The sequence below is a fragment of the Piliocolobus tephrosceles genome, chromosome X (assembly GCF_002776525.5).
Source record: "Piliocolobus tephrosceles isolate RC106 chromosome X, ASM277652v3, whole genome shotgun sequence".
Taxonomy (NCBI): domain Eukaryota; kingdom Metazoa; phylum Chordata; class Mammalia; order Primates; family Cercopithecidae; genus Piliocolobus; species Piliocolobus tephrosceles.
This window is the reverse complement of record NC_045455.1, coordinates 91,050,813-91,076,032: the sequence shown is the minus strand read 5'-3', so window position 1 is coordinate 91,076,032 and position 25,220 is coordinate 91,050,813. Positions and strand designations below refer to the sequence as shown.

General features: G+C 44.4%; 2 protein-coding genes across 7 annotated transcripts in view; both read left to right on the top strand.

Annotated features, from left to right (window-relative positions):
- Positions 1–6,528, top strand: part of SPATA13 (spermatogenesis associated 13) — an 89,974-nt gene extending 83,446 nt beyond the window's left edge. For 5 of the 6 annotated variants that reach the window (XM_023190308.3, XM_026454228.2, XM_026454226.2 and 2 more), the window contains one exon: positions 2,091–6,528. In XM_023190308.3, coding sequence (XP_023046076.2) covers positions 2,091–2,266 — 176 coding nt within the window. In that variant the 3' untranslated portion in view covers positions 2,267–6,528. The remainder of the gene's footprint in view (positions 1–2,090) is intronic. The other variant, XM_023190305.2, reaches the window with a different exon arrangement.
- Positions 6,529–6,681: 153 nt separating this feature from the next.
- The window catches only part of C1QTNF9 (C1q and TNF related 9), a 25,060-nt gene continuing 6,521 nt past the window's right edge, over positions 6,682–25,220 (top strand). The window contains exons 1-2 of the mRNA XM_023190310.3: positions 6,682–8,782; positions 24,726–24,913. Coding sequence (XP_023046078.2) covers positions 24,748–24,913 — 166 coding nt within the window. The 5' untranslated portion in view covers positions 6,682–8,782; positions 24,726–24,747. The remainder of the gene's footprint in view (positions 8,783–24,725; positions 24,914–25,220) is intronic.

The following is a 25,220-nucleotide window of genomic DNA, read 5'->3' as shown; positions in this document are numbered from 1 at the left end:
CAAAAAAAAAAAAAAAAAAAAAGTTATGGAGAAGGCTTTGTCTCCTTAATGCTTATCAATATTCTCCTGAAAATGGGGAGCATACCCCAAGTTGTCGGCCTGGGACCAGCTTGGAATAAGGAGCACAGTAGAAGTTAGGACTCAAGGGCAGGTCCAGAGTGGGGGCAGGTGAAGGTGGCCTGTGTTTGGTTTTGAACGTGCGTCAGTGTTTGCTGCCATTGGGATGTGGGCACAGGGAACCCTCAGAGGTCCTGCCAGACGGGGGTAGACCTCCCTGCCCGCCGGCGGCCCCTCTGCTCCCCTCCCCCAAGTGCTGATGGCGTTAGCCACCGGGTCACGCACATCACCAGTCTGAGGCAAACCAAGGCCTCTTGCCTCTTTGAGGCATGAGAGGACAAAATCTCAAACCCCAAACTGCTTGTCAGCTGTAGGCTGGATATAGTCTAGTTTAAGTAAGAAAAAGATGTAAAGGCTCGGTACATCAGGCAAGGAGTTAGACCAAAAAAGACACATGAGCTGATCTTGGGCGGTGATTCCCTAACCTCCACGCACATTAGAATTCCCGGGGCAGCCGTTCAGAAATGCCCAGGCTGCGTACCCAGGGCTCTGATGAACTAGGATCTGTCCACGCTGCCGGTAATGCAGATATCTGGCCTGGCAGGAATTCACTAATAAGGATTTTTCCCAAAAAAATATGCACTGTATTCTTAGAAACTTTATTCCAGTCATCTTTCTACTTTGAAAGGGATTTACCCTATGAAATGTATCTCTGTTCATATTTTCCTGACTGCAAATGCAAAAACAAGGACCCGTGAATCCCAGGACTGCAGTAGGCCACTGACTAGAAGGCCAGGAGGAGCTCCTTCCGCAAACCACACTTCGCCCTCCACTGCTTTCTCCGTGCAAATGCAGAATTTATTTCCCCCACTAAGTTACAAGTATCTTTAAGGCAGAAAAACCCGTTATTAATTTTTTAAAATCTCCACTTCTAATGTCAGATTACTAGTAAATCAGTTTGTTGGGGTACATTGTTTTCTGTCCGTATCTTCTGAGAGTCACTCACCCCGCAGCTGGGCTCCTCAAGAACGGAAGGACTGCTGACATTCACAGGTGGCCACCGGCTGGGACGCTGTGCCTGGGTTATCTTGATTTCTTCCTTCCTGCCACCTCGGGAGATAGGGAGAGCCTTCTGGCAGGTCAGGGGCAGGGGTGGGTTCTGAACCAAGGCCTTCCTGCTTTCAGAGCCCACGCGCTTCGTGCCATGCTGACTTACACAGTTACCTTTGATCTAATCGCTAATCTTAATAAACCTTCTAAATTACCTCTGCACAGATTAAAAATACCTAGGCCAGGGAGGTTTTGATTAGAGTGATGACATATTGGGGGCACAGTTCTGAGCACTTTGCTTCTGTTAATTCATTTAATTCTCATAGCAACCCCATAGTACTGTAACCCCCATTTTAGGGATTGGGAAACCAGGGAGTAGAGAAATAAATCATTTCCCCAGTCATCCCAGCTGGTAAATGGCACAGGAGAATTTGGGCCGAGGCAGCATGAGCTCCAGACTTCCATTTAGAGCATTTTACTGCCATTCACGGTGACCGTCAGTCTGGCTCGGATTCCGCCACTCCCCGCTGTGTGTCCTGGCATTCAGTTTCTTTCCCTGTCTAGTTGTCATAATACTTTCCTTGGAGGCTTTTTGGGAGATTTCAGTGACAGAGACTGTGTCAAGCTCCACACGGAGTACCTGAACATAGCAAGCATAGCTACTGGACCTTCTTTTTGGTTAATGTGAATTAAGAATTAGCTCTCTACAAAAAAATACAAAAATTAGCTGGGCATGTTGGCACACACCTGTAGGTCCAGCTACTTAGGAGGCTGAGGTGGGAGGATCGCTTGAGCCTGGGAGGTAGAGATTGCAGTGATCCAAGATCACACCACTGTACTCCAGCCTGGGCGACAGAGTGAGACCCTGTTTCAAAAAAAAAAAATTAGCTGAAAACTTGGAGTCTCACCATTTTCATTTTTTTCCTTTTTGGTTAACAAGTGACCCTCAGTCCCTGTTCCATCTCTCTCCCCTCCCGAGTCAGGCTACAACAGGTGCCCCGTGGCCCCACCGCACCAGAGCCTGCACCCCATCCACCAGCGGCACATCACTATGCCCACAAGCGTCCCCCAGCAGCAGGTATTTGGCCTGGCGGAACCCAAAAGGAAGCCCTCGCTCTTCTGGCACACCTTCAACAGGCTCACCCCCTTCCGGAAATGAAACAGGACGACGTGCTTCCACGGAGCTGGGTGTCAAGAGGAGAACTGTCTTTGTTTCTTGTGTGCTTCAATCCAGGGAAAGTTTCTTGGACCCAGTGATAAAAACTTCCTTTTTGGGATCAATGAAGGAGAGAAGGTGTTGGAATCACCTTTAGTCTTTGGAGACCCAGCTGCCTTTGTGGAAGGCAGGAGATGGTCATGACACAAAGCCTTGTCAAAACTACACAGAAACACCCGTGACCCGCTAGGAGATGGCCCAGATGTGGGACCCGGTACCGTGCTCTAAAGTGAGTGGTGAGGCAGCAGCTGAAGGCACCCCTGGCGATGGTGAGCAAGTGCTGCTGCTGGTCCAAACACAGCATCCAGGGCTTTGCGGCTCCCGCGGAGTGACGAGGTTAGAGGATCGCTTCTGCATTTGATTTTCAAGGATGTCGTCAAGACAGGGTTGACACAGTGCTGCACGTGTCTGTTCACACTTAGAAATTGAGCTTTCACTCTCTTCTGTTGCACTGGGGGACGTAACAGCTGCCGTGGAGCTGACCACGGTGTTCCCTGGCATTGTCCACACAGCTGCTAAATGGTAGTGCAGACGTCATCCTGCAAGGTTCCTCTTCCCGCAAGCGAAGGGGGGAGAAACAAGATGCATCTGTCACCTTCATCGCAGTCCTCAGTACAGAGCAACTCACGCATCCTCAAGAATCCACTGCTCTTCAGGCAAGGAGGGAGAAGTCCTCCTGCACACTGGCTTTGTCCTGGAGTCGGGTTCCCTCCTGCCTGCACGTCTTGAGTGACTCCGAGCAGAAATCACGTCTTGCCCACATGCTGTAACCTAAGAAAGTGCTATTCAAGGCTGGGCACGGTGGCTCATGCCTGTAATCCCAGCACTTTGGGAGGCCAAGGCAGGTGGATCACCTGAGGTCAGGAGTTCAAGACCAGCCTGGCCAACATTGCAAAGCCCCGTCTCTACTAATAATACAAAAATTAGCTGGGCGTGGTGGCGCATGCCTGTAATCCCAGCTACTGGGGAGACTGAGGTAGGAGAATCTTTTGAACCTGGGAAGCAGAGGTTGCAGTAAGCTGAGATCGCACCACTGCACCCCAACCTAGGGGATAGAGCAAGACTCTGTCTCCAAAAAAAAAGAAAACTGCCATTCAAACAACTGTTTGCAATATAAAAAGTTCATTTACTCTAATATTTTTGATACAGTGAATATGAAAGTGCACTGGTCAGAAGGCATTCTCAAAAAGCCGCACTGCTCCCGACAGCGTCCTTACCAATGAAATCGCAAATACAGGCAAAGCAGTCCTGCTTCTTGGGAATCAGAAACATAAAGCCAAACAGTAGGGCGTAACTGTGTCACCTGAGCATGTCATCAGGCTTCTGAGGACTTGTTCCTTATAAAAGAGACCTTCACAAAATACCTTGGCTCAGAGATAGCAGTCTTTATTAACAAAGGCCGCGCGCGCTGACACCTGCAGATAATCGCCTCCTTTTCTTTGTGTTGTACATTTTCATGACATAACTTTTAACTATGTCTAGAGAAGGCAGGCTCTGCAACAGAGATGCCCTTTCAACCCGCTCAGTGCCCTGGATGGGAGATACTGTGTTACACTGGTAATGGATTTCTATTTGAGAAGCTCATTTTTGTATGCGATCCCTGCAAAGTTGTTTTTCTAACAGGCCCGTGTTTGAGAATAAACAAGTCTGTGATGTCAGAGACAAAGGTGTATTCCTCAGTCTGCAGGTGTGTGGCACCTCCCTTCTCCCCTGCAGCCCCCCACATGCAGAGCCATTCCCGAGGGGTGACACCATGAATCAAGAAACCATAACCTTTGTCCTCTCGGGTGAACCCTTGGAACATGCTGTGACGGCTGATGTCCGTTCTGAGCCACCTTGGCACGCGTGCTCATGGGCAGCATTGCTAAGGGTTCGGGTGCCCTGTGGCTGACAGCCCGAGTTGAGACTGAAGTCGCTGCAGGAAGGAGCTTCTGGAGAGGTCCTGTGGCGTGTGGGTGCGTGTGTGCGTGTTTCCTTCTTGAACAGACATTCCAACTTCAGTTGTGTTTATAGAACTGACCTTTTTACTAATAAATATAATGATATATTTTGGAAACTATACTTAATATGTTTCTCCTGCACACCTAGCAATAACCGTAGGGGTCTCTGCTAGAGTTGTGTTTGTATGTACAGCAATTTTGAACAAATTATTTTAAATGTAATATAAGAGAATTCGTTTAAGGAAGTAAAGAGAATCATTTGCTTATGTTACATTTTCAGTGAGGATTCAGTTTAAGAGTCATTCTTAGGGCTTCCATTTCCTGATATTTATTCATGGGTAATGAAGAAATGCTTTGCATTTTGTGGCGAGTCCTAATTTATTTTCCAGCTGAGCCCTAACTTCCGGTTCCCACCTACCTCCATGGACTTCCTAACAGAGACTGATGAATACCAGGACATGTTTTTGTTAAATCAAGTTCAGTTCATTGCCCCGGTCAGTTTTATACAGTATGAGGATCACTTGATTAAAGATCTTTCCTGGGTAGATCCTACTTCGATGTTCAGGTGATTTTGAAAACTGCTAATGTTTTTAAAAGGCTAGAACATCCTTTGACTTCTTGAAAATCCGCATGTGTGGCTTGGGTTTTATTACCACATGCGTGAATTCCTCAGAGAATAGAAGGCTCAAGTATTCTCATTTTCTGTTTGCCAAACTTCCTTCCTGATTTGAGTCACATGTTCCACTTGGGAAAAAAGGGAACAGAGAGCCTCCTCCATGGACAGTGTATGAATTTCACTGGGAATCTTGCTGTCTCCAGCCTCTCTGCCTTTCTCTCTTTTTAACCTTACATTACATAATATTATAGATAGGCCACAAAAAAAAAAAAAAGATGACATAACATTTTGATGAATTTCTCCTATTCCGTTCTTCATGTTTGAAAATTTGTCGACTTTGTTAGAAGACAGTTGAAGTAGCCTTGGGTCAAAAGCAGCCTTTTCAATTGTGATCATACCTAAAACATATAAAAACCCTGCAGTAGATTATAAGCAATTATAAAATCATAAAATTGAATGTTTGCAGAATCCTGGAGCAGTAGCTTTCTTTGTCTTTGGCCTGCAGACTAGGAAGAGGGCAGCAGTGGTCTGTCAGAGCTTCCCTGGGATACCAGCCACGTGGTTTCTTTTCATTCGATCTGATTTTTGTTACCCACTGTAGATCTGATTTTGTAGTTGAAAACATTTCACCATCAAACACTATTTCTTAATATTGTGCCTTTTTTATGCCTAGCCTAGGTGAAAACCGATGCCATTCTTATTCAGAAAATCCCCCCATCCTACGTGACTGTTACCTAGACATAAAGCAAAAGTGCATTTAATTCAAAATTTGGTTCACAACGTAAGTATTTCGTAAAAGCCAGCTGAACCAGCATTTTACCAGGTGGAAATCTCTGCAAGCCAAATTGCTGATACTCCTTCATACAGATCAACTTGGTGTCCTAGCCAGAATGGAACAGCATAATTACCTGGAGTGCGGGAGGGCATTTCTGCACTATTACTTGTCAGGGAGAGAAGAAACTTCGCAGTGTGCCTCAAACAACAGTGTCAAGAACTATGAATAAATGTCCTTTCACCAGCTCACAGGCCAGAAATGTGGGACCCAAGTCAACTAGGTGAAACTTACTAGCAGACCCAGCTTTTCCATGATAACCTAATCTGCAAATCAGTTTATTCAAGTTTCCCTTGGCTGATATTGTTGTTTTCAGGTTGCAATGACAGTGGATTTCAGAAGGCTTTGGAAAAATAAGTGGAACATGACTGATCTAAAAAAAAAAAAAAAAAAAGCAAAAGCTTAAATATTTGGTGTAAGTTTACTTACCTACAGCATACTTTACATTGTTGCCTTTAGCTATCTCACAGGCACTGACATTTTATATTTAGAAAATATCTTTAATCTTTCTAATCTTTTTGTAAATATTAGTGTCCATTGTGTATGACTTGCTAACCTACTTTGCAAGACTTTGGGCAACATTTTAGCTCGTTAACTTCAAGATGATGTGTCATCTGTATAGGTCAAAGGATGGGACTTCTGAACTGAGGAATTCGGTGTTGGCAGCCGAAGTATGATGTACAAGATTGATGTAACTTGATACGTATTTTTGTTGGAAGTTTTTTTGTAAAAAAAAAAAAAAAAATTATTTACAAGGTCATTTGATTTTTTAAATGCTGTGAATCTATATTTGTTGTTTTGTATATTAAAATTCATTTGCCAAACTCTTTCTGATGATGCATTTGAGTAGCAGCCTTTATTAACAGGAGGAATTGGAGAGCTGGGTGCGGGGGCTTCTGGGATTTGTAGTGCCTCTGCTGCCCTGATATCCCTAGACTTCTCAGTGGCAACAACTCATCCATTCAGGAGCTCCATGTAACCCCTGGGTAGCCGTGGGAGAGGGAGGGCTCCGAGGGCAACCTAGGAGGGCACCCTGGCTTGACGAACCTCAGTGGCTGCAGTAAGAGGGATGTGGAAGGGAGCAGTGAGGTGGGGCCGCTTTTGCTAGGGATCATGGAGAGGAGACAGAGAACGAACAGACTGTGCCTTCTGACTGCCCCTGAAGGCTAGGCCCGGCCACAGGAGCTGTGTTAGTGGCCCTGCTCACTCGCCCTTTGTGGGTGGGTAGATTAGAATTTCCTTCTCTAACAGCTCAGAAGAGCTAAGTCAAGAGCCCATTGTTTGCTGTGGCTGTAATCAGAAAAGGATTCCTATGAAGGCTGCCAAGTGGCCCCTCCACGCTTTGTGTTCACTCTTAACATCCACCTGCTTCCCAAAGTGACCTGCTCCCCCTCCTTGGGCTGCACTGGGGAGGGGCGGGCACCACAACCCATAGGGCAGCGCACAGTGGCACCATGTATAGGAGAGAGATGGGGGTGGCATTTTCTTCCAGGGGAGTTGTGGGGAGATGACCTGACATGAGCGGCCTCTACTCCGCACTGGCGAGACGGGCAAAGCTGGAGTGAACCGAGCTGAGCCTGGGCACCCCCCGGAGGCTGGAGGCGCTGCAGTCGGGAAGCACCAGGACGATGGAGCCCTTTTCCCTGTAAGTAGGGGCCAGGGTCTCGCTCCTGAGCCGGCTTCCCAAGGACCCCAGGCCCTGGCAGGAGGGCCTGGAGCGGGGCGAGCCCACGGAGTGGGTGGGGTGTCAGCAAAGAAAGCGGGGCCGCAGGGCAGGTTCTGGAAGCCTCTCTGCGTGGCTGGGCTGGAGAGTGCAGACGTGGGAGAGCCCGGAATGGGGAGCGCGTGGCCCGTGGGCGCCCGAGGCCGCGCTTCCCTCGCTGGCTCTGCGGCCGAGGTCCAGGCCGGCAGGCTGCCCGGGCGGGTCTGTCCCTGAGCTTTCCGGGGGAGGCGGGGAAGGGCTGGGGGCGGGACGGGTCTCCCCAGCGGGAGGTCGGGGACCCCATCGCGCGTTCTGCCCTGTCGGGGTGGCCTGCGGTGCAGGGGTCGGAGGCCAGACCACGCAGGCGGGAGGGAGCCCGGCCACAACTGCTGAGAGCCCCCAGCCGCGCTGCGACTCAGGGGCTCCCTGCCTTTAGCCACCAAGGGCGGGGGCAGGCTGCGGGGTACCCGGGAGAAGCCAGATCCCACTCATTTTACACCAACTAATTAGATCCCGCCGCCCGCCTGGGACCGTGGCATTGTCATGTCCGCTGCACTGACGGGGAAACTGAGGCACGGGACGAGCAAGGCGGGGGAGGGAGTCGGCGCCGCCTAGCTGGGGCGCGCCCCGCATCCACCCGGACACCAGACTCCCGCGTGGCCTCTGCTCCTGAGCACGGCGGCATCTGGGGAAACCGGGCTGGGCTCCTCCGTCCTCTGGAAGCTATTGTAAGTTTTAGAAAAATGTTACTACTGGGCACGAGGAGAGTGAATCCATGGTTACCGGCGTTGAACAAATCGTTGCAGCGCGTTCCCCACGGTGGGTGGAGTGTGTGATTGTGAGTGGGAGGGGAATGGGCACCGAACCTTTACCTACACAAATGCCTAAACTCGCAAGCAATTAGGACACAGACGTCTGAAAATCGGATTAAGCGATAGGAATTCTAATGGTCCAGGATCCAAATGAGACCCAGCCACTGTTAGCAGCCTTCAGTTTTGTCCTGTTGCCCGTAATTACCCCAAGGTCAGGGAGAAGCACTGAAGCAAAGGCATGAGCATCCCTTTGAAAAAGAAACCTGCCTGGGGTGCTCCTTCCTTCAGACTCCCCTTCAAAGTGTTCCCTCATTTCATTCCAAAGGAGTGAACTTTTCTAAACTAAGTGGTGCTGGTAGAAGATGCTCCCTAAGTGTTGCAGTAATTCTTGAAGCTCTTCCAGGACATCTTGGCCTTCCTCTGTTCCCTCCCCTTCCTGCTATTTTGCAGACATGTCCACTGGGGAATTGTATGGCAGGAAGGCTGATTTTATTTAGCTGGACCTTGATTCTTGGTTTGCACAGTACCTGGGTCCAGCCTGCAGCATTCCGGTCCAGGTAAGTTCATTAGGAAAGTATTTCTTTACATTCAATTTAAGGCATCTAGGTCGTAAAACAGCGCTTATATTGTCTGTGGGATAATCCTGCTTAGTTCTTTGCAAAATAGTCAGATGTCTATAGAGTTTTGGGTATGAAAGGGGTATGCTGCTTTCAAAATTCATTATTGAGGAAGAGGCTAAAGAGATAAAAGCAGATTTTGAAATTCTTCTGCTAGAACTCTGCAATTGGCTGGGAGAAGAGACAAAAACCGTAGAATAAGTCATGAGAATAATGGGCTTTTTTTTTTTTTTTTTAGATGTGGTCTTGCTCTGGCACCCAGGCTAGAGTGCAGTGTCATGATTTCAGCTCACTGCAACCTCGCTTCCTGGGTTCAAGTAATTCTCTGCCTCAGCCTCCCGAGTAGCTGGGATTACAGACATGCACCACCACGCCCGACTAATTTTTGTATTGTTAGTAGAGAGAGGTTTCCACCATCTTGGCCAGACTGGTCTTGAACTCCTGACCTTGTGATCCAACCGCCTCGGCCTCCCAAATGCTGGGATTACAGGTGTGAGCCACCACACCCAGCCTATAATGGACCTTTTATCAGATAGCTGTCTAGAGAAGCTAATAGATTGTTTTGCACAAATTTTAATGTGTACTTTTTTTTTCCTGATCAGGTTCATCATATTCAAATTGTACACATTTTCATTTTTATGGCTATGCTAATTTACAGTGCAGGAAAAAATAACTGTCAAGATAAGTTGAAGAAGAAATGTATAAAGTGTATACTATAGAGAGTGCATGGAAGACAATATATCAATGAGGGCATCCTAGAGCTATTTGGACTCTTAGACTGTCAGATCTGGGAGGGCGTTAGTTCATCCTTTCCAGTGCATACAGGAGGAAGCTGAGGCTCTGAGGTTTGGAAACCTGGTAGATATCACTCAGCTCATTTCTAGCAGGTTTGTATTAAATCTTAGCTTTGGAGAGTTAAGAATCTTCAGGAGTGGCCCGGCGCGGTGGCTCACGCCTGTAATCCCAGCACTTTGGGAAGCCGAGGTGGGCGGATCACGAGGTCAGGTGATTGAGACCATCCTGGCTGACATGGTGAAACCCCGTCTCTACTAAAAATAAAAAATAAAAAAAAATAGCCAGGTTTGGTGGCAGGTGCCCACAGGCACCTCAGCTACTCGGTCTCAGCTACTCAGGAGGCTGAGGCAGGAGAATGGCGTGAACCCGGGAGGCAGAGCTTGCAGTGAGCCGAGATCGCACCACTGCACTCCAGCCTGGGTGACAGAGCGAGACTCCGTCTCAAAAAAGAAAAATAAAGAATCTTGAGGAGTGATAACCTTGCCTGTTTAATTAAGGACATGATGCTCTTGGAGAAGGTCAATCAGGAAGAGGGCACTGGGTGACCATTTATCAAGAGATTCTTTAGCACTGGATAGATATAGGTAAAGTATAAGAGAATGAGCCAGAAATAAGTGAACTAAATAAGAACCTACTTTGGGGGTACTAAAAAACATTAACTTCAAAGTTACTTGCAGTCTGTGTCCCTTTGCCCCGACCAAGCCAGTTTGTCAGGCTCATGCAGTCACAGTATTCCCCAGAATGATGGCCTCTATTTTCTATACTTTCATACGATATGAATATATAGGGATCTTGTCTTGATCTGTCTAAGGCAGTGACTGTTGTCGCTTTTTACGTATATTACTGGGAGGGTTGTATGCCCAGTGAGTCCCCAGCAGCTGTCACTCTGGCTGACTACAGATTGCAAGCCTCTTCACTTCTGATGAGCAGCCACACCTTGGGCGGTGCACGCCTTGTGTTAGTCAGGATGTGGGCTCAGCTGTGTGTCACAGAGACCCCACATACCAGTGGCTTACACAAGGTTGAAGTGTATTTCTGTTTCATGTGCTCGTGTCAAAGATGTGCTGGCAGGACAGGTCTGGCCTGTGGAGTCATCTGAGGCCAGGGGTTTTCTGTCCCCAAACTCTGTTGCCCTCCTTCAAGGAGTCCCATATGGTTCACTGCGCCATGCACACCCCCACACAGGAAGCGGGAAAGGGCACCCCCTTACCCTTTAAGGCCGGTCATTGCATACAATTACACGCCTCACTTTTGCTCATTCCCATGGCCCGTAATCTAGTCTCATGGTCATATCCAGGCTGCAAGGGAGGCTAGGGAATGCCCAGCCAAAATTTCTATTACTATGGATGAAGGGGAGAAGAGGTGTTGGAGATAACTAGCAAATCCACAAAAGCACTGACAAGGATCAGAGTTAATACCCAGTCACCTGGTAATGGTCCACACACAGTTGGAACTAGGATAGTATTTCTTGCATGCCTGCATTGATTCATCCAACAAATACTTGACTGAAAATAAGGAAATGGAAAAATGCAGTCACTGTCTTCATAAAGCTCTGACCCAGGTTGGTGCCTACTAAGTCATCACTAGTCTAGGTGTGGTGCACAGAGTAAGTGGGGACTGGGGAGAACAGTAATTCAGAGAGAGGAGGTGATTGACAGAAGAGGCTCCTACCTCTTTCCAGAAGGCACTCCTGGAAAAAGACCAGACCCAGAAATTCAAAGTTGAGAGTGTAACTGTAGTGGAACTAATGAAACTGAGAGTCCAACCCATAGCTTTGTGAGAGGCACAAATGTTATTTTTTATTTTTCAAAATAACGTTAATTTCGTCTATATTCCTTGTGCAAATCCTCAGTGTTCTACATTGAAGAAGAGGCTAAATAGGAGGTATAAACTTGCTAAAATTTCTTATTAAAAAATAGTGCCAAGTTGGGTGTTGGTCATGTCTCTAATCCCAGCTGTTCGGGAGGCTGAGGCAGGAGGACCAGTTAAGCCGAGGAGTTCAAGTCCGGCCTGGGCAACATCATGAGACTATCTCTATAAACAGACAAATAAATAAAACAGAAACAGCGCCACAACTTACTTTGCTGCGTATTTGGGAGAACGCATATTACTTCATCAAAATCATTTGCTGAAGCTTGTCCACATGCTGTATAAACAAGCTAGGTAAAATCTGCCTACATCAAGTATGCAAAACTAGTGAAAGAATTACAGAAGAGTAACTGTTTGCTTTCAGGCTGGCTCCTTCTTCCCTGGAGAGCAAATTGGAGTTTAACCTGACACCTTTATGATCTTCGGATCATTTTATTCCTGGAATAGTTGTGCTCCACATTTTGAAAAGTTAAAATGAAAATTATAGAACCCTTGACAAACTTTGGTTGATGGAATTTAGATTTGACTGCTTCCAGCCACTTCTGAGTTTCACAAAGGAGGCTCGAGTCTATTCTTCATGGAATTTGGCTCCAAGAAAACTCACCTCAATTTCCTGGAATGGAGCGGATTTGTGACTTCGAAGGGAAACATCTGCATTTCCTTTTCCAAAAATCCTCCCTTTGCAGTAGACTGCACCCTGGGACATTTCCACCAGATGGCAATACAGACTCCGGATGGCAGAGAGTCTGGCTGGTTTTCAAAATCTCTAGAAATATTTGTGTAGGCACTATAAAAAAGCACTTTTTATAAACGAAAAGCTCCCGTAACTGCCCCCCATTCTAAAGCAACCATCTTTATTTGCATGTATTCACTTCGAGTTTTGTCAATATTCATACAGTCGTAAGTACATTTGTAATGTGCATGGCGTTTCAGTCTACTGTTTTAAAATTCAGCACAACATATATCATTTACATATTTCTACATGACCTTCATAATTATCACAGCAGTTACATGCTGTTACACATAGTACACCTTTCCCCTATTGTTACATATTACGTAATATGCACTTTTCACCTGTTATAGATAATACGGCAGGTAACGTCACACAACTGGCACGCAGTTTTGGAATATTAAGAAGAATTTTAGGGATAGGAATATAAGGTGAAAGACATAGATGTCTTTTGCTCTTTAACTTTTCCAGAAAGATGTGCAGATTTACAAGGCTATCAGCACTGTGAGAGGATCTGGGTTCTGACCAGTTGCGCTACGCCCACGTTTTTGTTTTGTTTTGTTTTCATCCTAAAAGTCAGGCACAGGGGCTTTTGCCTGTAATACTAGCACTTTGGGAGACTGAGGCGGGAGGATCACTTGAGCTCAGGAGTTCAAGACCAGCCTGGGCAACAGAGTGAGACCCAGTCTCTCCAGATAAAAAAAAAAAGAAAGAAAAAAATAGGCAATGGCTCGTGCCTGTAATCCCAGCACTTTGGGAGGCCAAGACAGGTGGATCACCTGAGGTCAAGAGTTTGAGACCAGCCTGGCCAACATGGTGAAACCCTGTCTCCACAAATACAAAAATTAGCCAGGCATGGTGGTGGTGCCTGTAGTCCCAGCTACTTGAGAAGCTGAATTGCTTGAACCTGGGAGGTGGAGGTTGCAGTGAGCAGAGATCAGCCATTGCTCTCCAGCCTGGGCCACAACAGCGAAACTACATCTCAAAAAGAAAAAAAGTAAATTAGCCGGGTGTGGTGGTGCATGCCTGTAGTCCCAGCTGCTTGGGAGGTTGAGGCAGGAGGATCGCTTGAGCTGGGAGGTCGAGACTACAGTGAGCTGTGACTGCATGATTGTACTTCAGCCTTGGTGATGGAGCAAGACCTTGTCTCCAAAAATTATATATATATATATATATATATATATATATATATATATCTCCAAAGACATCGCCCATGATGCATTCATTCCATTCAATAAGTGTTTGTTCAATCTGCTGTTCCAAGTTTGATATTGAGTGCTAGGAAGACAATAATGAGGAAATACAGTCAGGCAGGGAGTCAGATTCTTCATCCTACAATTAATTATATAAGCAAGTGTCAAGCCCCTGCCATGACAGGCGCCGTGTGGGAGACTAATATGCTGCTCCACAGCCCTGAGTGGGAGCATTGCTGAGTCAGGAGGTCCTGCCATCCACATTTCATCTTCCTTCCAGGCCTTGCGTTTGCTGCTCCCTCTGTTTGGAGCACTGCCCAAGCGTTGTCTTAGCTTCTGCTGCAGGGAAACTGCACGGATAACCGGCAGTGTCTACAGAGGAAAGGACTTGAAAAACACACTTCTCCCGAACTAGGTGATGTTTTCTGTGTGTGTGTGGCCCTTCTTCACAGTGGCCTCCTAGAAAAACAAGATCCTGACTCAAAGAATACCTCTCATTTCGGTAAGACTGCTTGGAATGCTTTACTTCTTTAAAAATTTAATTTAATAGTTTAATGTGGTAAAAAATATATAACATAAAACTTACCAGCTTCACCATTTTAAGGACACAGTTCAGTGGCATTAAGTATATTCTCTTTGTTGTGCAACCATCACCACCACCCATCTCCAGAACGCTCTTAAAATCTTCCCAGACAGAAACTCTTAAAATCTTCCCAGACAGAAACTCTTAACATCTTCCCAGACAGAAACTCTTAACATCTTCCCAGACAGAAACTCTGTGCCCATCAGACAACTCCCACGTCCTTCTCTCTTCACCCCTGGCAACCACCATCCTACTTTTTCTTTCTATGAGTTTGACGGCTCTAGAAACCTCTTTTTTTTTTTTTTTTTTTTTAATTATACTTTAAGTTCTAGGGTACATGTGCACAACGTGCAGGTTTGTTACATATGTATCCATGTGCCATGTGGGTGTGCTGCACCCGTTAACTCATCATTTACATGAGGTATATCTCCTAATGCTGTCCCTCCCCCCTCCCCCCACCCCATGACAAGACCCGGTGTGTGATGTTCCCCTTTCTGTGTCCAAGTGTTCTCATTGTTCAGTTCCCACCTATGAGTGAGAACATGCGGTGTTTGGTTTTCTGTTCTTGTGATAGTTTGCTGAGAATGATGGTTTCTAGCTGCATCCATGTCCCTACAAAGGACATGAACTCATCCCTTTTTATGGCTGCATAGTATTCCATGGTGTATATGTGCCACATTTTCTTAATCCAGTCTGTCACTGATGGGACATTTGGGTTGGTTCCAAGTCTTTGCTATTGTGAATAGTGTCACAATAAACATACGTGTGCATGTGTCTTTATAGCAGCATGGTTTATAATCCTTATTATAATGCTTATTATAGCAGCATGGTTTATAATCCATATATAGCTGCATGGTTTATAATCCTTATATAATGCTTATTATAGCAGCATGGTTTATAATCCATTATTGGGTATATGCCCAGTAATGGGATGGCTGGGTCAAATGGTATTTCTAGTTCTACATCCTTCAGGAATCACCACACTGTCTTCCACAATGGTTGAACTAGTTTACAGTCCCACCAACAGTGTGAAAGTGTTCCTATTTCTCCACATCCTCTCCAGCACCTGTTGTTTCCTGACTTTTTAATGATTGCCATTTTAACTGGTGTGAGATGGTATCTCATTGTGGTTTTGATTTGCATTTCTCTGATGGCCAGTGATGATGAGCGTTTTTTCATGTGTCTGTTGCCTGCATAAATGTCTTCTTTTGAGAAGTGTCTGTTCATATCCTTTGCCCACTTTTTGATGGGGTTGTTTGATTTTTTTCTTGTAAATTCGTTTAAGTTCTTTGTAGATTCTGGATATTAGCCCTTTGTCAGATGGGTAAATTATAAAAATTTTCTCCCATTCTGCACATTGCCTGTTCACTCTGATGGTAGTTTCTTTTGCTGTGAAGAAGCTCTTTAGTTTAATTAGATCCCATTTGTCAATTTAGGCTTTTGTTGCCATTGCTTTTGGTGTTTTAGACATGAAGTCCTTGCACATGCCTATGGCCTGAATGGTATTGCCTAGGTTTTCTTCTAGATTTTTATGGTTTTAGGTCTAACATTTAAGTCTTTAATCCATCTTGAATTAATTTTTGTGTAAGTTGTAAGGAAGGGATCCGGTTTCAGCTTTCTGCATATGGCTAGCCAGTTTTCCCAGCACCATTTATTAAATAGGGAATCCTTTTCCCGTTTCATGTTTTTGTTAGGTTTGTCAAAGATCAGATGGTTGTAGATCTGTGATATTATTCCCGAGGACTCTATTCTGTTCCATTGGTCTATATCTCTGTTTTGGTACCAGTACCATGCTGTTTTGGTTACTGTAGCCTTGTAGTAGACTTTGAAGTCAAGCAGCATGATGCCTCCAGCTTTGTTCTTTTGGCTTAGGATTGTCTTGGCAATGCGGGGTCTTTTTTGGCTCCATATGAACTTTAAAGTAGTTTCTTCCAATTCTGTGAAGGAAGTCATTGGTAGCTTGATGGGAATGGCATTGAATCTATAAATTACCTTGGGCAGTATGGCCATTTTCACGATACTGATTCTTCCTATCCATGAGCATGGAATGTTCTTCCATTTGTTTGTGTCCTCTTTGATTTCACTGAGCAGTGGTTTGTAGTTCTCCTTGAAGAGGTCCTTCACATCCATTGTAAGTTGGATTCCTAGGTATTTTATTCTCTTTGAAGCAATTGTGAATGGGAGTTCACTCATGATTTGGCTCTCTGTTTGCTGTTATTGGTGTATAGGAATGCTTGTGATTTTTGCACATTGATTTTTGTATCCTGAGACTTTGCCGAAGTTGCTTATCAGCTTAAGGAGATTTTGGGCTGAGATGATGGGGTTTTCCAAATATACAATCATGTCATCTGCAAACAGGGACAATATGACTTCGTCTTTCCCTAACTGAATATCCTTTATTTCTTTCTCTTGCCTGATTGCCCTAGCCAGAACTTCCAACACTATGTTGAATAGGAGTGGTGAGAGAGGGCATCCCTGTCTTGTGGCAGTTTTCAAAGGGAATGCTTCCAGTTTTTGCCCTTTCAGTATGATACGAGCTATGCATTTATCATAAATAGCTCTTATTATTTTTAGATATGTTCCCATCAGTACCTAGTTTATGGAGAGTTTTTAGCATGAAGGGCTGTTGAATTTTGTTGAAGGCCTTTTCTGCATCTATTGAGATAATCATATGGTTTTTGTCTTTGGTTCTGTTTATATGCTGGATTATGTTTATTGATTTGCATATGTTGAACCAGCCTTGCGTCCCAGGGATGAAGCCCACTTGATCATGGTGGATAAGCTTTTTGATGTGCTACTGGATTCAGTTTGCCAGTATTTTATTGAGGATTTTTGCATCGATGTTCATCAGGGATATTGGTCTAAAATTCTCTTTTCTTGTTGTGTCTCTGCCAGGCTTTGGGTATCAGGATGATGTTGGCCTCATAAAATGAATAAGGGAGGATTCCCTCTTTTTCTATTGATAGGAATAGTTTCAGAGGGAATGGTACCAGCTCCTCTTTGTACCTCTGGTAGAATTTGACTGTGAATCTGTCTGGTCCTGGACTTTTTTTGGTTGATAGGCTGTTAATTATTGCCTCAATTTCAGAACGTGTTATTGGTCTATTCAGAGATATAGCTTTTTCCTGGTTTAGTCTTGGGAAGGTGTATGTGTCCAGGAATTTATCCATTTCTTCTAGATTTTCTAGTTTATTTGCATAGAGGTGTTTATAGTATTCTCTGATGGTAGTTTGTATTTCTGTGGGATCAGTGGTAATATCCCCTTTATCATTTTTTATTGCATCTATTTGATTCTTCTCTCTTTTCTTCTTTATTAGTCTTGCTAACAGTCTGTCAATTATGTTGATCTTTTCAAAAAACCAGCTCCTGGATTCATTGATTTTTTGAAAGGTTTTTTGTGTCTCTATCTCCTTCAGTTCTGCTGTGATCTTAGTTATTTCTTGCCTTCTGCTAGCTTTTGAACGTGTTTGCTCTTGCTTCTCTAGTTCTTTTAATTGTGTTGTTAGGGTGTCAATTTTAGATCTTTCCTGCTTTCTCTTATGAACATTTAGTGATATAAATTTCCCTCTACACACTGCTTTAAATGTGTCCCAGAGATTCTGGTATGTTGTGTCTTTGTTCTCATTGGTTTCAAAGAAATCTTTATTTCTGCCTTCATTTCGTTATGTACCCAGTAGTCATTCAGGAGCAGGTTGTTCAGTTTCCATGTAGCTGAGTGGTTCTGAGTGAGTTTCTTAATCCTGAGTTCTAGTTTGATTGCACTGTGGTCTGAGAGACAGTTTGTTATAATTTCTGTTCTTTTACATTTGCTGAGGAGTGCTTTACTTCCAACTATGTGGTCAATTTCAGAATAAGTGTGATGTGGTGCTGAGAAGAATGTATATTCTGTTGATTTGGGGTGGAGAGTTCTGTTGATGTCTATTAGGTCTGCTTGGTGCAGAGCTGGGTTCAATTCCTGGATATCCTTGTTATCTTTCTGTCTCATTGATCTGTCTGATGTTGACAGTGGGGTGTTAAAATCTCCCATTATTATTGTGTAGGAGTCTAAGTCTCTTTGTAGGTCTCTAAGGACTTGGTTTATGAATCTGGGTGCTCCTGTATTGGGTACATATATATTTAGGATAGTTAACTCTTCTTGTTGAATTGATCCCTTTACCATTATGTAACAGCCTTCTTTGTCTCTTTTGATCTTTGTTGGTTTAAAGTGTGTTTTATCAGAGACTAGGATTGCAACCCCTGCTTTATTTTTGTTTTCCATTTGCTTGGTAGATCTTCCTCCATCCCTTTATTTTGAGCCTATGTATGTCTCTGCATGTGAGATGGGTCTCCTGAATACAGCACACTGATGGGTCTTGACTCTTTATCCAATTTGCCAGTCAGTGTCTTTTAATTGGAGCATTTAGCCCATTTACATTTAAAGTTAATATTGTTATGTGTGAATTTGATCCTGTCATTATGATGGTAGCTGGTTATTTTGCTCATTAGTTGATGCAGTTTCTTCCTAGCATCAATGGTCTTTACAATTTGGCGTGTTTTTGCAGTGGCTGGTACAGGTTGTTCCTTTCCATGTTTAGTGCTTCCTTCAGGAGCTCTTGTAAGGCAGGCCTGGTGGTGACAAAATCTCTCAGCATTTGTTTGTCTGTAAAGGATTTTATTTCTCCTTCACTTATGATGCTTAGTTTGGCTGGATATGAAATTCCGGATTGAAAATTCTTTTCTTTAAGAATATTGAATATTTGCCCCCACTCTCTTCTGGCTTGTAAAGTTTCTGCCGAGAGATCCGCTGTTAGTCTGATGGGCTTTCCTTTGTGGGTAACCCGACCTTTCTCTCTGGCTGCCCTTAACATTTTTTCCTTGATTTCAACTTTGGTGAATCTGATAATTATGTGTCTTGGAGTTGCTCTTCTTGAGGAGTATCTTTGTGGAGTCCTCTGTATTTCCTGAATTTGAAAGTTGGCCTGCCTCACTAGGTTGGGGAAGTACTCCTGGATAATATCCTGAAGTGTTTTCCAACTTGGTCCCATTCTCCCCATCATTTTCAGGTACACCAGTCAGACGTAGATTTGGTCTTTTCACATAGTCCCATGTTTCTGGGAGGCTTTGTTTGTTTCTTTTTACTCTTTTTTCTCTAAACTTTTCTTCTTGCTTCATTTCATTCATTTGATGTTCAATCACTGATACCCTTTCTTCCATCTTTTCTAGATGCTTTTTATTGTTTCCCAAATTTTGATCTTATTAAGAGCATTTAATAGTTTCCACAAATCCTTATGTTTAGCTCCTAGAGTGGGCCATACCATTTGAGATTGAGGTGCCACTATACCACCATGGTTCCAGATAATAGCAACTTTTGCTGTACTTCTTAGCATTTCTACCATCTGACCATTTTGTTCAGCTCATCTGAACATAGTGTGGCTGTGGCACACAGACTGAGAGGTACAATTCAAGCTAAACATCCTCTTAGGGGACCAATGAATAATGATTCCATAGGAATCATTGTTCTGCACCTCTGCCTGTTCTGCAAAGCAATCTTCCTAAACAAGTACATTCATTTTTGCTAACTGGGTCCAATCCTGTTTACAAATAGGTTTTAAGGGCAGTATGCCTCAATTATAGGAGCAGATTTATTATGGTAAATACTGAGATCAGAACACGTGTGTAACTGTGTCAGAGTGATTGCATTCAGGCATTATTACCAGCCTTTATTGAAGGAATATTCACAGCAGTGGTGATCACTGCTATCATAGCTACCATTAAATTATTCATTGTGACTGGTTGTCCCACTTTACTCAGGTTTTCTTTTGCCATCTGTGACAGCTTCTTGATCTGTCTCCAGGTGGATGGCTGTGTTCGATGGGTGTGGCTCGTCACAGTTGGGGTCCTCCTCAGCGTCATCTGGCTCATGATAATGTTTCAGGTGTCTTGATGGTATCCAAATCGGCTGTTGATTTTGGCCTGGAGAAATACAAGCATAACCTCTACCCCAAGTTATTATTTTACCTATTTCCCAACTTCTTGTTATTGGATCTTTTCAACAAATGATGCTAGATTCAATTGTGTATGGACTGTACTGTAATCCCTATTTCTCCTCTTTTTGTAATCAGTTGTTGTTCTGTATGAAATCGTAACTGAGCATTTTCAATTAACTGTGTGGAATGAACCACGTATGAAGAATCAGAAATCACATTAATAGGCATATCAAAAGCAGTCGATACCTCAATTACAGCTACAAGCTCTGCTTTTTGAGCTGAAGTAGAGGGCGTCTGGAAAACTCTACTTTTTTAGCCAGAATAAGTTTTACCGTTACTAGACCCATCTGTAAAAACATTCTCAGCACCTTCAATTGGTTTAAATTTAGTTATTTTAGGGAGAATCCAATTAGTTAATTTCAAAAACTGAAACAGCTTTGTTTTAGGAAAATGATTATCGAGAATACCCACAAAGTCAGCTAAATGGGTTTGCCAAGTAAGACTATTTATAAAAACTTGCCATATTTGTGCCTTCATGAGGGGGACAATCATTTTTCCAGGATCATATCCATGTAATTTAACAAACTGAGTTCTCCCAATCCCTATCATAGTAGCGATTTGATCTAAATAAGGAGTTAGAGTCCATGAATTAGTATGTGGAAGAAAAAGCCACTCTACTAAGTCTGGTTCTTGGACAGTAACACCAGTAGGTGAACGCTGAGTTGAAAAAATTAGCAAATCTAGAGTCTTCTCTGGATCTATTTTATTTATCTGAGCTTTATGGACTTGCTTTTTAATCAGCTGTAACTTGACCTCAGCCTCCTTTGTTAATTGCTGAGGGCTAGTGAGACTAGGATTTCCTCTAAGGATAGAAAACAGATTACTCATGGCATAGGTAGGAATGCCTAGAGCAGGTCGTATCCAATTAATGTCCCCTTGTAATTTTTGAAAATCATTTAATGTTTTTAATTTATCCCTATGTATGGTTACTTTCTGTGGCACAATGGTAGTGTCATTTACTAAGGTCCCCAAGTAGGAGTAGGGAGTAGTAGTCTGAATTTTGTCAGCAGCTATAATTAAACCAGTGCGAGAAATTGAATTTTGCAGGTGATCATAACATTGGAGTAATATTTCTCAAGTGGGAGCAACACAAAGTGTATCGTCCATATAGTGAATAATGTAACACTGTGAAAATTTTTTACGAGTAGGTTCGATTGCTTGCCCCACATACGTCTGGCAAATAGTCGGACTGTTTAACAGGCCCTGTGGCAACACTTTGCAATGATAATGCTTAGCAGGTTGCAGGTCCTTTACTGCAGGAATTGTAAATGCAAACCGTTCACAGTCTTCCTCAGCTAAAGGGGTAGTAAAGAAACAATCTTTTAAATCTATGACTATTAAAGGCCAATTTTTTGGAATTATAGCTGGAGAAGGCAATCCTGGCTGTAATGCTCCCATAGATTATATAACTGAATTGATGGCTCTTAAGTCAGTTAACATTCTCCATTTTCCTGAGTTTTTTCATAATTATGAAAACTGGATAATTCCAAGGGGAAAATGTTGGAGCTATGTGCCCATTTTCTAATTGTTCAGCAACTAATTTCTCTAAAGCCTCCAGTTTCTCTTTATTTACCGGCCATTGTTCTATCCCAATTGGCTTATCTGTTACGCATTTTAAAGGTATAGGTTCTAGAGGCTTAACAATGGCCACCATCAAAAATTATTTCCTAATCTTTGGCAGGAACTTTGTTTTTCCGCTTGAAGCAGTTCTTTCAAACCTTGCAAATTTTTTTTCTAGTCCCATAGGGACATATCCCATTTCATGCATTGTATGTTGACTTTGAGGGCTATGTAATTGTTCTGGAATTAGAACGTGTGCTCTCCATTGTTATAATAAATCTCTTCCCCATAAATTTATAGGTACAGAAGTTATAATTGGTTGAATAGTCCCAGGTTGTCCTTCGGGCCCCTCACAATGCCAAATAGAACGACTTTGATACACTTCAGCGGCTTTACCGACTCCAACTATGTTAAATTGAGCAGGTTGAACTGGCCACGTGGACGGCCCGTGCTGTAGAGAAATGATTGAAATGTCCGCTCCTGCACCTACCAAACCTTTAAATTTCTTTCCTTGAATAGTTATTTCACAGGTAGGACGTTTATCAGTAATTTGATTTACCCAATAAGCTGCTTTGCCTTGTTTATTTGTGCTTCCAAATCCTCCTGTTGGTTTAATTTCCCTTTTTCCCATTCCCACATACGGCACAATCAGGAGCTGTGCTATGTGCTCTCCTGGCTCTGCTTTCCAGGGAACAGAAGTAGATATAACAATTTGAATTTCCCCATTTGTAATCTGAATCAATGACTCATGTATGTATTTGTACGCCTTTTAAACTTACACTAGACCTTCCTAAAAGTAACCCTCTTGTCCCTGCTGGCAAGGGTCCACAGACTCCTGTTGGGACCTTTTGCAGGGGTTCCCCAGGCAGAAGGCTCACAGCTTTTGGGCAGCATAAATCTACTGTGGCACTTCCGGCTGTGGTGAGGGGCAGATATTGTACAGGGGTGAGGGAATGGCCTGAGCCGGAAATGCCGTGGTTTAGGATGGGCCCTTCATGGCGTTTCCCAAAATCGGGTTCCCTTCTTTATCAAACTTAGAGTGACACCGACTAGCCCAGTGTTTTCCTTTTTTACATTTTGGACATATTTCAGGATCAGCAGTTTTCTTTTCTCCCCTATCTGGCGTCCCGACTCGCTGATTTTTTCTGCATTCTTTTTTAGTATGACCATGCTTCCCACAGCTAAAACAAGCTCCAGGAAATGGAGTATTTCCTTTATCCACTCTCAGTCCTGCCATTGCCTGTGCCAACAAGGTAGCTTTATGCAGATTACCTCCGATACCATCACAGGCCTTGATATAATCAACTAAATGCGCTTTCCCTCTGATAGGTCGCAGAGCAGCCTGGCCATCGGGATTAGCATCGTTGAAAGCTAGTAACTGCAACACTATATCCTGAGCAGCCAAATCTGCATCACCTTTTTAAGAGACTCCTGTAACCGATCTATAAAATCAACATATGGTTCTCTTTGTCCCTATTTTATAGCACTAAAGGAAGGGTATTTTTCCCCGCCTGAAGTGATTTTTTCCCAAGCTCTAATGCACACTCCTCTAAGCTATTCTATGGCCTCATCCTGCATGACCAATTGTGCATCTAAACCAGCCCAGCTGCCAGCCCCCAAAAGTTGGTCTCCAGTTATATTACTGGGAGGTTGGGCCTGGGCATTGTAAGCAGCCTGAATGGAAGCTTCATCTGCCCACCAAGTTTTAAACTGTAAGAACTGAGCAGGAGTTAGACAAGCTCAAGTAAGAGCGTCCCAGTCAGTAGGAATCACCCGACTGGAAACAGTAACATTCTTTAACAGTCCCATTACAAAAGGACAACCTGGTCCATACTCATTTATTGCTTGTTTTCATTCTTTGAGTAATTTAAAAGGAGAAGGCTCAAATGTAGCTGTAATATTTCCCTGTTGATCTGGGGAGTGTATTCTAACAGGGAACTGCCAAGCCTCCAAATCACCCTCTCGTCTAGCTTGCTGAATTCCTGCCTGAATAGAACTAAGAGTGGTCACTTGAGGCGCCGCTCCAACAGTCACTGGGGCAACTACTTTTCGCCCAGTGTTGTCCAGAAAAGAAAGATCTGGGGGGTCATTTTCGTCAAAATAATGAGGGGGTGCAGAAGGACAGGGATGAACCTCTCCTTCCTTTGCTGTTTTAGCTTTAGTTGGCAAATAATCATGCTCTGCAACCTCTTCTGTTACTTCACTATACTCTTGTTTCTCTTCATTATCAGTGTGAGAAAGTTCCAAGGTGAAAGGAACCAGACCCCACCCCTGTCCCATTGTTACCCTGACGCTTCTGAGCTCCCCTTCTTACTCACCATGGGGATTGCTTTAAGAGTGCTCAGGTGTCCTCCAGCTTGTTTTCCATTCCTACCATCGCTCCGGCCACCCTTCGACCTGGATTCGAGCCCCCACGAATGGTTGCTGAGACCAGCTTGGTCGGGGAGACCCTAACCCAGAGGCGCTAGAGGAATTAAAGACACACACACAGAAATACAGAGGTGTGAAGTGGGGAATCAGGGGTCTCACAGCCTTCAGAGCTGAGAACCCCGAGCAGAGATTTACCCACATATTTATTAATAGCAAACCAGTCATTAGCATTGTTTCTGTAGATACTAAATTATCTAAAAGTATCCCTTGTGGGAAATGAAGGCTTGGGCCGAATTAAATGAATAGGTTGGGCTCGTTAACTGCAGCAGGAACATACCCTAAAATACACAGATCGCTTATGCTTTGTGGCTTAAGAATGCCTTTAAGCGGTTTTCTGCCTGGGCGGGCCAGGTGTTCCTTGCCCTCATTCATGTAAACCCACAACCTTCCAGCTTGGGTGTTAGGGTCATTATGGACATGTCACAGTGCCACAGAGATTTTGTTGATGGCCAGTTTTGGGGCCAGTTTATGGCCAGATTTTGGGGGCTTGCTCCCAAGGACAGTTACCTTCCAAGGACAATGTCATTCTGGTTATAACCAGCTTGCTCCCCTGCCCTGAGCCTTCTGTCCAAGTCTGTCCAGGTGTGGCTCTGGGGCAGGGGACAGCTCACCTATTTCCCACGGCATGGGACAGAGGCTGTGTCCTGGGCCTCAGCAACAAAGGTTTCTCCTTTGGTTTTCTGTTTCCCTCTTTCAGTTCAGAGTCTGTCATCTGAACCATGAGGATCTGGTGGTTTCTGCTTGCCATTGAAATCTGTGCAGGGAACATAAGCTCACAGAACACGTGCAGGCAAGGGCACCCTGGCGTCCCTGGGAATCCCGGTCACAATGGTCTGCCTGGAAGAGATGGACGAGACGGAGCAAAGGGTGACAAAGGGGATGCAGGTACTCACCTGGTGGCTCCGGCTGCCTTTCAACTTCTCTCTTCATTCTTTTCATCTCATTCACTCATCATCTGTGTGGCTTTTCACCTACCCACTCACACCCCATCCATCCATCCACCCATCCACCCATCCACCCAGCAACACTCACTGGGGCCTGACCCCATCCATCCATCCACCCATCTGCCTGGCGGCACTCACAGGGTCTGCTCCATGCCAGACTCTGTGCCCGGTGCTGGTGGAGAGCACAGGGTGAGATCGCAGTGACCTCTCCCCTCCCGGGTTCTCTCATCTCTGACACCGTGGAACAT